This window comes from Xenopus tropicalis, chromosome 6 (assembly GCF_000004195.4).
Source record: "Xenopus tropicalis strain Nigerian chromosome 6, UCB_Xtro_10.0, whole genome shotgun sequence".
Classification (NCBI taxonomy): Eukaryota; Metazoa; Chordata; class Amphibia; order Anura; family Pipidae; genus Xenopus; species Xenopus tropicalis.
The window spans coordinates 45,055,005-45,069,967 of record NC_030682.2 but is presented as its reverse complement, the minus strand read 5'-3'; the positions used below and the strand labels follow the sequence as shown (position 1 = coordinate 45,069,967).

The window sequence follows — 14,963 nt, the reverse complement described above, 5'->3', positions numbered from 1 at the left end:
AAATGGGTACTTTACATAAAATGTACTTAACTGAAAAATATTTTTGCATATCCCACACCACACCATCTGGGTACATTCTGTAGAAGAATGACTTCATTCTTAATGTAATCTTGGATGTTAAATTCTTTTGTTTTAACATTTTACAATGCCGATCATAAAGAAAAAAATCTTAGAAAAAGGAAGAAAAAAAAATCAAAAAACAACAAAACATAAGCCTGCTACTCATGATCGGATGTGAGGAAGCATTGCACCTTAAATTGTTTTATCAAGCGCATCAGAGCAGGAAGGTAGAAGTAACATGAAAAAAATAGTCGCCACATGCAGCTGATGTATAATTCATGCATCAATACAGCAGATGTGTTGTATAAAGTAATTAACTAATCGGAACAATCAGGAGACCGAGAGCAATCTCCAGATGCATCTGCTTGATGCGCAAAATGAAATCTGTCTGTCTTGAAGGAATGTTCTGCAGCAGGATCCAATCTTGTAATAATCCCTTTTCTAATCTGTCTCTAATAGTTGTCCTAAACTAGAAGACTTGCCTCCAGAGCAGTGGTCCCACATAACAGTCAGAAATGCTCTAAAGGACTTACTGAAAGATATGAACCAGAGTTCGCTGGCTAAGGAATGTCCCCTTTCACAGGTATTTTACTTTGCACAGAAATGAAAAATAACATTGATGCATTGTTAGTAAGTCTCACAACCCCACATGATCTCGGCAGCATTGCTCTGGGCACCTCTAGGAATTTTAATTAACTGCTTACAATGACTAATGCAAAATGACCTCAGGTCCTGCAGGGTATTGCCACTTGTCTTTAGCTCTGTAATGCACTTGCTCTAAAGTATTGTGTAAAGGTTTATAATTCTGCCCATAAATATCGTACAATGTATACTGGGCAGTCCATGTTAGTATGAACGCTTACACTCAAGCGATGAATTATGCATGCAGTTAAAAAAAAAAAAAAAAAGGTGAGAAAAAGATTCCCCTTGGGAGTCAGAATAATTACACGCAACACAATTAGAATCCTGTCATATAATCTAATTAAAATATTCTAGTAATAAAATTAAACCATTGAAGTCTGGTCTTTAAATACTGATCCTGAATGACTGGGAGGAGGTTTTGATCAGGCTTAGAGTTCTCTTTTAGTTCTTTTTTCTAGTACAAGGCTTCTGGGCACTTTTGTCACAATCAGTGCTTTAGGTTGTATTTCATGTGTTTTTCTTTTTAAGTTGCTGGTCCCTTATTTATTCTAAATACAAGTTCTCTTTGATCAACCAATAATTTAATGTTGTTCTAGTAACCTGGCCCTGCTTAGGATGCCATGCTCCATTGGTTGTTATATAGGACACAATACTTTATTTTTGTTGACTGCACTTTCTTTCACATATGCATTATGAAGTTCATTTATCCTGATGCAGAACAGTAAAATAAGTCTATTATTGATGAAACCATGTACTGCACTTTATTTTAGTATATTTATATTTGTGACTATAGTCACAAATATCATATCAAATCTATATTGTGAGGAATGGCACTTAGTTGTAATAAAAGCAGCAACAGATTTTTCATTTTTTTGTGTCAGAAACAAATTGGCCGACATACTGTCCAAATTTTACGTGTATGTAAGATATAATAACTATCCATTCTTTTAGTAGTATTTATTAATATCACAGTATCCTAAAAAAATTACGTTGTACTGTGTATGTCATCCCAATAAGATGGACGTGTGTATATAATACACACTTATATATCCTTTATTATTTTGGTATGGCTCTTTCCTGCCTTCTGTCTTGTGGCTTCTGTTCAATAATTGTTGGATTGCAAACAATCAAAATTCTATTCACTGCTTGCAAACCATTCAAGTTGTGTGTTTACAGAGCTGCCACATTTGTATTTGCTGAACAGGCTTGTTCAACTGGCTTATGGAAGCCACAGATAGGATTTGTTCCATATTTTTTTTTTTTAAGAGAAATATACCTGGATTTTGTTCTTGGCTCTGTAAGTGTAGATACTACTAATTGTGTGCAGGTAAAATAAGGTTTGTTTACCAATTTAATGCAGAGCTGACAAAGACACACATTTATTAAAATGCTACTCTTGTGTAATAAACTGGATTTGTGGTACAGTATGCAAATGGTCGACTGTATGAAACCAAATTATTTCCTCTTTGAATCTGCTTTCGTTAATATTGTTCATAATTAGAGCTTGCTTTTGATCATATTTCTTACATGTACATGTGAAAGAATTAAGGTTATGTCCTATTTCCTTTAAAAGGTGGCAAAAGCAATATGCTTGATGTATCATCCCATGGGACAATAACAGGGGAGTGAAAAACAGCCTTTAAGCAAAATTAGGCATTTTAAGTGTAATACCTTAATATGGCTTACGGTTAAAAGTACTAAAATATTTTGTGTTTAATTAACTTGAGATATTTTGTAGAACTCAGGAATGTGATTATATGCATTGAAGGTATAGTGTTAGATACAACAGTAAATTACCCAACTATGACATTTAAAAGTTAAACATTATAGTTGCAATATGTTTCTTAATGTCTGAACTAAGTCAACCAATTGCTACTTTCTCACGTAGTCATCGAGCACTTTACTGCATGGTCACTGGGTTACTGCTTCTGGTGTACATGGCCTGTGCAGGAGTTGATATCTGTAGTTCAGTTTATTATTTATTGCATTGCTGTTGCAGCTTTCCTAAACAAGAATTTGAGAAAATGTTCTGAGAACTCTGTATTTATTTGATGTATATATGACATTGTGTCCTGCACCCAACCACTAGTGATTTTCACACGAGTAAACAAAGATATCTGATAAAAAGTTGAGTGGATACAGGTATAGGAGCCATTATCTGGAAACGTGTTATCCATAAAACTCTGAATTACGGGAAGGCAATTCCCATTTTAATCAAGTAATTTAAAAATGTTTAAATGTATTTTCTTTTTCTGTCTAATAGTACCTTGTGCTTGAACCTCCAATAACATATAATCGTTTTTGGAGGCAAAACAATTCTGTTGGATCTGGAAAACCCCAGGTCCCAAGCATAATGGATAACAGGTCCCATACCTGTATTACAAAATTATACAAATTTGCCCCTCTAATTTTTTTTCGGATACTTGTTTCTTATTATTATTTATCATTTTATTATACAGTTAAACTGACAAGGTAGTTCTATAAACAAAAATATAAATATTGATACCACTTTCTTAAAGCAAATATGTATTTCTGAATAAAATGTTTTTGAGCTGGCTTAATAGGCAAGTAACCTGTATCTACATTTAAAAAAAAACAAAAAAAAATGTTTTTTGATTTTTTTTTTTTTTTTTTTTTGTTTTAAAATGGGTTTGATTTTATTTCTCTGCTTTTAAATGCAATGTGTGTACTTGAACTTATTCTCAGACCAATGCTTAGTGCTACATCTGTGCGTAATAATCCTTTGTCTCTATTTGTTCATATACTAATCTATATGTTCACTAGACAACACATTAGTATTGTATTTCTTTTAACTGGAAAGCTGTAATGGAAGGAAAATTGCAGCACATTCTATAAAACAATAGGTCGATGAAATATTGCAGCGCTCCAGGTTATGACAGTAGCGGTAATGCTCGGGATAAAACTTTCCTATTGTTTAGTTAATTAAAATAGAAAATAAAAACTTGACTGACTACAGTTTGGATCCAAATGATTTTTCCATAGTGGCAGTCATAAGAAGTGTATAAATATTTAATCAGAACACCACATGTTGCTCTGTTTAGTATACCTGCGTGTTTAGGTGTGCAAAAGAGCCAGTGGTTTAGGTCCACTCTAATAAGAGAAACCGACAATTATTCAAGTACTAGGGGTTTGGACGAATACCTGTAATAGCTCTAATGGGCAAAATAGTGTAATGTGATTTTCCTTTTTCTCAATAAACAAAAGCTGGTAATCAAGAATCTTTGCACTCATCCTTGGCCAAGATTCAAGCACTCCTAACATTTAGAGAACATTAAGAGAAATGTTGGTGTAATAGGGAATGGTTTGAGTGTAATGCTTGCCCTTCTGTGCTTGTTTATTGCTCATTCAGATATATTTTATGTCATAATGAGGTATTATTGTAATTAAACAATCTGCCACTTTTCCCTTAGTGAAACTTTTAAGGCCACTAAATATGTACGAGTCTTTATGAGCACATGTATTCCCCCTCCCATTACACACATATATCATTGTATATGTGATTGTGATTAAACACTTTGCATATTATTTGCAACAGCATTTCAATCCAGTTCTTTACAACAATGATAAAGGCCATATAAAAGTATTAATATATTCACAATCATATGTAACCCTATTAGTGCCATAGACTCTACAGTACGCAACATAGTGCAAGCTTTAGAGATCAAAGAGCTGACCAAGGGGTTAACGTGATCATTTCTATGATAGAAAATTGATAGTTTTTGATATTTTTAACTGTAATATATATTACTAAAAAAACGGCGACAAAATTTACCACATGACGCCAAGCTTCGCCGTGTAAAAAACGGCATAAAACCAGTTTAATTTTTTTCACGTTTTTTTTCCGCCACAACTTAGTAAAATGGGGAACTTCTCCATTTATTTTACACAGCTTTTTTCAACAAATTTGATTTTACACAGCGTAATAAATAGGCCCCTTAGAATCATTGCCACAGAAAGAGAGATGGATAAAGTCACTTTTTGCTCTTCAGGCTTTGAAACCAGCCTTATATGGCACCACACTGGCTTTTATTTTTGCTGTTTGCTGCCTCAAAACAAAATCTGCATTGCTGGTTACTTCTAAAAGAAGATGTATCTAGTTAGCACATGCCTTAGCTGCGCATCAACAGTTTTTTTTTTTTATTCCTCTTGTTTATAACATTTTAACGAATGCGGAAACATTTATTACAAAGCGACTCCTGCAGAGGAGTATTTTGCTTATGCTATATATAACATACTAGTATACTACTGCCAGATTAAGACATGCCATTTACATGGATCTATAAACTATTGCCAGCAGAAATTTTGCATTACATAGTTAGCTGGATGATGCTCTAAACACTATATTTTTGTCTCCCTATACCCCCTATCTGGACTTGCTAGACTGTTACCACATCTTCCTCCTTGAGCATATTTTTCAGTTCACTATATGAGAATTACCTCTCTATTCAAGTCAGTTAAAATATCGCTATTTACTAAACCTTACGTATAACATTAATTAAGGTAATGTTTGCCTTAGTGTAGCCAGAGTTTGGCTCGCTACCATTTTATTGTCTACTTTTCTTCATCAGCTATATAATTAACAATGGTAGTTTTTTTTTTTTTTGTTTGTTTGTCAGGATGAGTTCATGTAAGGTACAGTTTACAGAACAGTTTACAGGTACAGTTTATAAAACAATGCGTCTTCTAGGGTTTTATATAGAGGTGGGTTTTTGTTTTTTTTTACTCTGTTGTTTCCATTAATGAGAATCCTAGTATAATTTAAAAATATTAATTTATTTCTGCATTTATTTCCTAGTTTTGTATACTGGAAGGGGATAATGCAGGCCCACTAAATCAAAGTGATACAAATTACATATGTTTTATTAAAATAATCAAAAAATAATTGGACTAAATATTATGCTTATGCTAGTTATATGTTTGATTTTGGCAGTCATGCGCACTTCTGTTCTACAATCAATAATGAGCCACTAAATTCGACCTGAAAACCGTGGGCCCTTTCTACAGAGATATAGTAATAAAGTGCAAACTATTAGAGCAGTGTTTTTCTTAATCTTTTTCACATGGTAAGTCAGGGAACCCATTTCTCATTCTGAAAAATGCACCCTATTTTAATTGCTGTTTTCTATTATAGGAAAATTTTTGCCACAACTTAGCAGAAACATGGAAAACCACCCTAAACAGCATGGGTACCCATATTTGGGTCCCAACCAATAGATTAGGAATCCCTGCATAAGACAGTGGTAACAAAGCTGATGCACAGTGTAGTTTTCAATTCATGAATATGAAAGCATGTTGCAAATAGAAAAGAAAAGAAAAGAATAGAGGTACCTTGAAAAATATTTAAATAACAGTATTCAAAAGAGAATCATTTTTGGAAGCAAAAAAAATGACTAGGGGTGGTTCACCTTTAGGTTAACTTTTAGTTGTTATAGAATGTCCTATTCCTAGCAACTTTGCATTTGATCTTCATTATTTATTTTATATTGTATTTAAATTATTTGCCTTCCTCTTCTGACTCTTTCCAGCTTTTAAATGGGGATCATTGACCCCAGCAGTCAGAAACCTATTGCTCTTAAGCTTATAATTGTATCATTGTTACTTATTATTCCTTATCTTTATATTCATATCCTGTCTTATTCATATTACTGTCTCTCATTCAAACCACTGCCTGACTGCTATGGTAAACAAGACCCTAGCAACCAGACAGCTGCTGAAGAAAAAAGCTAAATAACTGAAAAACCACAAAAAATGAAAACCATTTGCAAATTGTATCAGTTTCAGTGTCTGTGCCATACAAAATTTGAAGGTGAACAACACCTTTAAGGAAAAGGGTGGAAAACTAAAAGGTAGCACAAGAATAAATATATGGAATAAGCTTTCAGTAGGTATGCTGGTGACTAAATAAGGAGATTTTATAGGCTAAATATATCTCAAGGACAATAACCTTTGACATCTTTCAGTATTTAGTGAGTTTAAAGCTTGTTGTAATGTCATTGCCACTGAGATCAGTATTTGTCTATTATTTTGGTCTTCCCTAATCTGCTGGTCCTGACTACTTTCACTATTGAAACAGTGTAGCGGTACTTAACACCCCCACAAACAAGGCTTAAATTCCCCAGTGACATGCTCTGGTTTGTGGTTCTTCATCTGGTCTGTTAACCACAAGGTATTGTTGGAACTGGAATTTTGGCTGGAGTAGCACATGTAGTCAAGACAAGGGGTGATGAGTAGAGAAAGGGACTGGCAGATATTGCTTTCAGCAACAGTTACGTAAACAAATTACATTAATTACACATTTTCAATGATATTAACATATATTTGAAGGTTGCTTAGAATGAAAGATTGCTTTCATTGTGCAAAATTTGTTTTTCGGTTTATAACCCCTTTGTAGTGAAAAAACTTTAGCATTGCTGCCAGTAAAGTAATGCATTGCCTTGAGAAAAAAACAGAGCAACTGAAATGATTGTCTTTGTCACAGTAAAGAAGAAAAGGCAGCATTGTCATTTTAAAGTGTAATCAAAGACATACCATAATTTACATTTTTTGATAATATTCTAAAGTTCTATTGCGTGTTTTTAAGTAAGAAACTTTTGACTTTACATATAATTATTTTTTACAACAATTTATGTTAGGTATGTTGTAGATCTATGTAACCATGCAGATGGGCAAAGTATCTATGTCGGTGATACAAGAGAAACATTACATTTTTTTTTATGTCCAGATTATCCTTTTTAAACTCTTTTGACATCTGTCTTTACATTTTTTGGAAGGGAAGAAGACTTTGTTAAGAACCATTTTGCACACTGTTCTCCATTTCAGCCTTGCATTACCTGTATTATGAAAGCAGATGGTCTGCATGTCTCTTGAATATTTATAACTATCAAAAACAATCTCTTGCTATTCACCCCTTAGGCTTATGAGATGTCAGGACTGTTCTGGTTGGGAAAAAATCATCTTTGCTGTTTACAGAAAGAGGATTACATTAAGCTGAAATCACTATACATTTTCGAGTTTAATATTTGTCCATCAGCTGTTTAATCATATTTAGATAATTGTGTAAATAAGTTGTTTCAGCAGTTGCCTTTGACTTCATAGAACTCAGAATGTTTAAACACAAGTAAAACAGGTTTTTGTCTTCTTTCTTGACTACCAAGAAAATAGCAATATAAGTAGGACTTTATTTTTTTTTTTTTTTTAGGAAAATCGATGCATTTGCAGTACTCCAGAACTGATCAGGAAGTTTTCTTTTAGATAATTAACTAGCCATTTTAGAATGCAAGTGTCAGTAAGAGATTGAAAGTCACAGGTTTGACACAACCTGATATGGTCCTTGTGAAACCCCATACCTAGCCCTATATAAGTTGGAGATCATATTTAATCATCTTGTTCTTATATCTAATATTCTTAGATATCTAATCTTAGAGAAACATAGTTATAATTAAACTATTGTTTTAGCATCAAATATGCATCAAGGTGCATAAAGAGGGAGTAACTCCCCAACTCTCAATTCATTTGTATAAGTCTATTTATAAATGCGTGAAAATAAAACAAACTGCGTTTTTACCACAAATAATTTTTCTTAAATTTGCAAGTTGTTAACAGCGGGTGGCTGGAAAACTCCTATTGATGCTCATTTGATTGATTTTGATTTTAATTTAATCAACTCTTTCTGTGGCAATGATGCTTAGCATCAGTGACAGTCTAAGGGAATGGAATAATGTATATATGACATAAGTGTGCTGACAGTTACATGGCCAGTATTAAAAGCCACAGCTTGGCTAAAGCCAGACAAAGCAGTAGAGACAGCCTTTTGTATGTGTGAAATAACTTAAAAAGTGCTACAGTCTTCTTCTTTTTCTTTTCTTTGGTTTATTTTAATTAATAAGTTCTGTCTATGGTAAACTGTATTTAGGTTTATAACCAGCATTGCTTTTTCTGGCCTAATTTCCTTAGAAATTAGAACGTCTTATCTAATTGAAACGCATTATACAGGCATGGGATCTATTATCCGGAATGCTTGAGACCTGGGTTTATCCAGATAAGGGCCCTTTCTACAGTCTGCTTAAAGTCATTTAAACATTAAACTAACCCAATAATTTTGTTTTGCCACCAATATGGACTTATGCAGCTTAGTTAGGATCAAAAGGAAATAATTAAAAAAAAAATCAGAATTATTTTACATGGATGGAAGATAGCTTTCATGTAAATCAGAGCTTTCTTGATAGCAGACTTCCAGATAAGGAATCCCACACCTATATTGTATTTTAAATTGACTTTTTTTAAAAAAAAAAAATATTTGTACAACAAACAGTAAAGGTATAGGGTCCGTTTCACAACTCACTATCCAGAAAGCTTTGAATTACAGGATGACCATCTCCCATAGACTCCGTTTAAATCTAATAATTGACATTTTTAAAATGATTTCCTTTTTTTCTGTAATAATAATACAGCACCTGTATTTGATCCCAACTAAGATATAATTAATCTTTATTGGAGGCAAAACAATCCTATTGGGTTTATTTAACATTTAAATGTTTTTTGTCAGTAGACTTAGGGATAGATTTACAAAAATGTGAAATTAGAGCTCACTACAAAAAAAATTTTTTGGTGGCGAGCAATAATCTGACATTTTAGTAAATCTACAGATCCAAATAAAGGAAAGACTCCTTTTTCGGAAAACCCCAGGTCCCAAGCATTCTGGATGACAGGTCCCCCTACCTGTAATATCATGCAGAATAGAAGGCAATTTGTAGCAATATTGATTTATCTGTACTCAGTTTAAAGAGGTAAAAAGGTAGGATGGAATATAATTATATTCACGTTTTTTGCAAGAAATTATTAGTCGTTTACTTACTTAGTATTTGCACCGTATATATGTTTCGACGTGGGCTGCCATGATTACAAACAGACAGCCAACTTGTTAGTCATAAATTCTAGGCTGTTTCTCTATCTGTGATTGTAGCAACAACATAAGAACCTCTGCAGTGCTCCCTGTAAATATCTTTATGGGTTGGCGATGCTTGTATTCTTACTTAAGTTCACTAATACTAATGTATTTAAGATGTTTTACAATAATATCTTTAGTTTGCCAAAAATATTGCATTTGTGATTTCAAATTAATAAAATCTGTCTTGGGATTTCAAATTTCATCTTTACAACATTTAGATTTTACTGCAGGAAATGTTATTTTGGCATTTTTTTGCTAAAGTCAGCCTCTAATAAGTGATATTGTGTTACAGCGCTTGCTTTACATTGTTACAGATTGTTTGATATAATTTCTTTTTTCCTTTTCTTTTAGAGTATGATTTCTTCCATTGTGAACAGCACTTACTATGCAAATGTTTCAGCAGCAAAATGTCAAGAATTTGGAAGGTGGTATAAACATTTCAAGAAGACAAAAGAGATGATGGGTAAGCAATAGAAAACTTGCTGAAAGGATTGCTTCGCCATTACTTACAATATTGTCAATCACAGTTGAACGGTTAGGATTGCTTTTGTTGTCCAATTATAAACCGTTCTTGTCTTTCTTTTTACAAAATTGCCTTTAATGAAGATATTGATAGGTCATATAATCTTGCAAAAGATTTTTTGTCGAGTGTAGGTAGAACAAGCAAGTCATACCCGCCCCTTGTTTATATGAATAAATGAGAGAGAAAGAGACATATGATGAAAAATGTCATTTTAGGGTAACTCTTGTAAATGTATGAAGAAAATCTGCCAACTATATTTTTAAAAATGATGAGCAATATTATTTTTCATTCTTTGCGATCTAGTATGTATATAGCAATACAGGTATGGGATCCATTCTGCAGAAACCTGTTCTCAAAAAGCTACAAATTATGGGAAGGTTATCTCCCATAGACTCCGTTTTAAATAAATCACATTTTTAAAAATGATTTCCATTTTCCCTGTAATAATAAAACAGTACCTCATACTTGATTCCAACTAAGATACAATTAATCCTTATTGGAGGCAAAACAATGCTATTGGGGTTATTTAAATAATTTTATAGAATGAGGATCTAAATTAAAGAAAGACCCCTTATCTGTAAAACTCCATATTCCAAGTATTCTGGATAATACTGGTATTTTGCTCATCCTTTTCCATGTTGCATTGCATTTATAATGAAAGAAAATGTTTTACTAAGCACTCTTAAAATGTATTAAATATTTTAATGGTTTAAAAGGTAAATGTAATTGCAGTTGAAATCAGTGGGGTTTTTTTTTCCCTGTTCTCTGGGCCTGAATCTTAAACAGTGTAACCAAAGTCAGGGATTGTTTCAGGGGTTGTTGACGCCTGCTCTCAATCTACTTCACTTTTTCTTAAAGTGAAAGGGGGAAGTATTCTGTGGCAAACAGATGTAGGGGACCTTTCACTTACCTTTACTGTATAGTGGAGAGTTGCTTAGGATTACATTTTCTTTCACTGTGCAAAAAAAAACAAAAACATTTGGGTGGGAAAATATTTGTATTTCGGTATTGTATGTATTTCTATGCCTCTACTATATTTTGATATAAGTTGATATTTTGATACAAATTGAACAGTGTAACAGAGTGTCTTAGCTGACAGTGGTAATCTAGAACCAAAAAGCTACTATTTTAACATGAATTGAGTTATGTAATATAAGAAACAGTGGAGGTCATTTATAAACAGTGGGCAAATTTGCACCTTGTCAGAAACTCATGGCAATGAATCAGATGATTGCTTTTAGTGTTCAACGTACAGCTGCCTGGAAAAATCTAACCACTGTTGGTTGCTATGAGTTACTGCCCAGGTGCAAATTTGCCCAGTGTTTGGAAATGACCCCCCACTAAGTTTGCCCAGGAGCATTAACCAATACCTGTTTAAAACAACTATCAACAGTTGGTATGGGTTACTTCACATAAGTGGCATTTATTGCACATGTGGGTTAGCCTGTTAAAGGTAAAAATTGCACCCAACAACATTGAATCTGTTTTACAAAAATGTTTTAGTAAAGTTTTTAAAATATTATAGTGTTACCTCCTGCTGCCAACAACTTAAATGTGCTCTCCGAGTCTCACAGCATTAATGAGTTTGCAGCAGGAAAAAAAACTGAAAAGGCTGAGGGTTATAACATTAAAGAAATATGAAAGCGAGATAAAAAAATTATTTGTGAATCAGCATATTTAAACATTTGCTACCATTCAGTAAATTTTTCTTTTCGCTATTTTTTCAGACATTTTGGATTTTCCAGTTTTCATTTTTCAAATAGACCAGGAGCCCCCCCCCCCCTTGAGAATTTATTATTTACAGAATAGATGTTAAGCAAAATAAGCAACTGTTACCCCAGTGTGGAAGCGCTTTCATGCTGTGGTGATGGGGTGACTTTTTAGAACCCTGCTCCGGCAATGAAAATTTTAGTTTCACTGTCCAAAAAAGGAGGTCCAGGGTTGGAAGTGCTGTGTTATGTTCAGTCTTCTTCTCTTTAACAGATGTATTAGAACAGTAAAAAAAATAGTGGGTCTGGGGGGAAGGTGGAGATTTGTTTTTTCCTAAAATGTCTTTATAAAAAAAACAAATACTAAAGTATGCAGACCTTGTCAAAATATGGATGTTTTTGTAAAAAAATCTGCTCATAGTAATTAGGTTCAATAATGTAAGGGCAATAATGTAAACTTTTTTTCAAACCATATTAAGGCTCAGGCTCTTTATCTTGTTACATTACCAAAAAAACTTTAATTTAACTATTTTTTTAAAAACTTTTATATGAGTGAAAATGTTAATAAAACTCATCTTTGGTTTAGATTAAAATTCAGACAAAGGAGCTTGCAGATATAGTTGAAAAATGAGGTGTTTATATGTAAAGGGTACCTGGCCTGACAATTAGTCATGATTCTTTTATAGAATAGATCCACTAATTTCAGCTTGAAAGAACTCAAATAGTCTTGTATAAAATTATCCTTATCCCATAGGCCTGTAGAAATATACTGTTTCAACTTTTTTTTTCAACTTTATTATATGTATGATGAGGCATAATATATTGTCCTTGGTAATAAAGCACAATTGGCAAATAGTTTCTTATAATATTTAAACTAATACATGAAACTCATATGCCTTTACTAATAATTTTGTATTTTTGTATCTTGGTATAGAAACAGAATTCACTTTTTTATCTATCTAAACTTCCTTCTTTCCCCCACTTATGGTTAGTTTTAGTTTGAAGTATTTTATTTTCAATATAGGTTGAACTTTGTCCTTGCAAATATCCCACAGCAGAATTAATCAGATATACCACTTGATGCCAAATCTATTTTCAAACTGGCTCATCAGTTATCTGAACTTTTCAAATACAAGGTCAGTGCTGTATTAATGCAATGACCCTACAGCCATTTAAGAAAATTATTTCTCTTAATGTGCCAGATGCCAAAATTAAGTCAAATTTTGTGTCTAATAAAATCCTGCATAATTTGTTTATCATGTCTAAAGCAGCATTGCAGTAGTCTGGCTGGATAATAATTACCCAGTAGCTTTGGGATCAGTTTTGTGTTTTTCCATGTACCCCTTCTTTTTTAAACAGGAATTATTCAATGTACTTTTAAGATAATTGAAAATTAATTAACATTAACACAGCACTTTGTATTGCTAATATCTATAAAAAACAGTTATTTATTTCATTGGAATCTTCTTTTTTTAAAAAAATTTTTGTATTTATTAAAACATAACTTTTTTTTTTCTACTTCTATAGTGGATATTGAAGAATTATCAGAACGCTCTCAACAAAGTAGCAATCATGTAAACTATGGTCAGCAGCCTGGTTCTGTTGGTACTCCAGAAAACCCTTCATCCCCGGTTCAGATTTCTCACAGTAGTCAACCACCTGCGAGGACACCACTTCCCAATTTGCATCCAGGACTTGTTTCTACTCCCATCAGCCCTCAGTTAGTAAATCAGCAGCTGGTAATGGCTCAGTTACTGAACCAGCAATATGCTGTAAACAGACTACTCGCACAACAGTCCTTAAACCAACAGTACTTGAACCATCCTCCTCCTGTCAGTAGATCAATCAACAAGCCTTTAGAGCAACAGGTTTCGCCCAACACAGAAGTGTCTTCCGATATCTACCAGTGGGTACGTGATGAATTAAAACGAGCAGGAATCTCGCAAGCAGTATTTGCACGAGTGGCTTTCAACAGAACTCAGGTAATGATTAGCCACATAGTAACAGGATAGCGTATGTATTTTTTATAGGCAGTTTAGGAAATAGCATGATCTAAAGCAGTACTGTGCAGTTGTTTTCTCAGACTGGTCCACACATGCAGAGGCTGAAATGTATTCAAATGTAGATGGTTTACAAAAAATGGAGACCATGGGCAATTGGGTGGGGCCTGCCAGCCCTGAGGCTAAGCAGTCGAAAGAACTGCTCTGGTTGTAATTTGTGTTTTGCAGCAAGTTCATAGTATTTTTGGAATGTTGTTTTCCTTTTAAAAATTTTGATTTTCATTATATATTATTAGATATTGACTAGGATGTCCAGCATAATAGGCAGATTAATAACAAAATCAACCCCAGACTTTCAAGCCATTTCACAAACATTGATTGCTGAGCTACAGCTTATTTTCTTTGTTTCACTAAAATCAAACTTAAATAGCTTTACAACAAACTGTGATATATGTGCAGATTAATGTTCTTTCTTGCTATTAAGTGCATTTTCTAAACCAAGTTCATAGGAATTTAAGTAGCCATACCATTAACTCAAAATACTAATTATTATTCCATGATTATCGTCTTTAACTGCTTTATCAATGCATTTGACATTATGTATGTGTAGCCAGAGCATGCATTAACCTGGTTATTTAGAAATTTGTAGGCCAGAGCAGCTCAGGCATAATCCATGTAAGGCTAATGCCAGACGAGGCGTAGGGTGGATATTTTCGGCAAGCGGAAAAAAAGTTGCCAAAAACACCGCCCTACGCCTCCTACATGTGTCTGCACCCGAATTAATGGAATACGCCTGGGTGCAGGCACATGTAGCCAAAATACGCATAAAAACGCGACAGTTTGAAAGTCTCGTTTGAAAGTTTGAAAGTCTCTTTTTTTTTTTTTTTTTTTTTTTTTTTGCATATTCCGGCTACATGTGCCTGCACCAGAGTGTATTCCATTCATTCTGGTGCAGGCACAAGTAGGAGGCATAGGGCAGAATTTTCGGAGTTTATCCGCCCTGCGCCTCATCTGGCATTAGCCAAAGGGTTACTTCTACAAAAATTGTCCCAACACACTGC

The 14,963-nt window shown here is 33.6% G+C and overlaps 1 protein-coding gene across 5 annotated transcripts in view; it reads left to right on the top strand.

Moving 5' to 3' along the window:
* The window catches only part of satb1 (SATB homeobox 1), a 99,684-nt gene that overhangs the window by 49,069 nt on the left and 35,652 nt on the right, over positions 1-14,963 (top strand). For all 5 annotated transcript variants that reach the window (XM_012964164.2, XM_031903157.1, XM_012964163.3 and 2 more), the window contains 3 exon segments: positions 520-643; positions 10,022-10,133; positions 13,430-13,884. In XM_012964164.2, the coding sequence (XP_012819618.1) occupies positions 520-643; positions 10,022-10,133; positions 13,430-13,884 (691 nt within the window).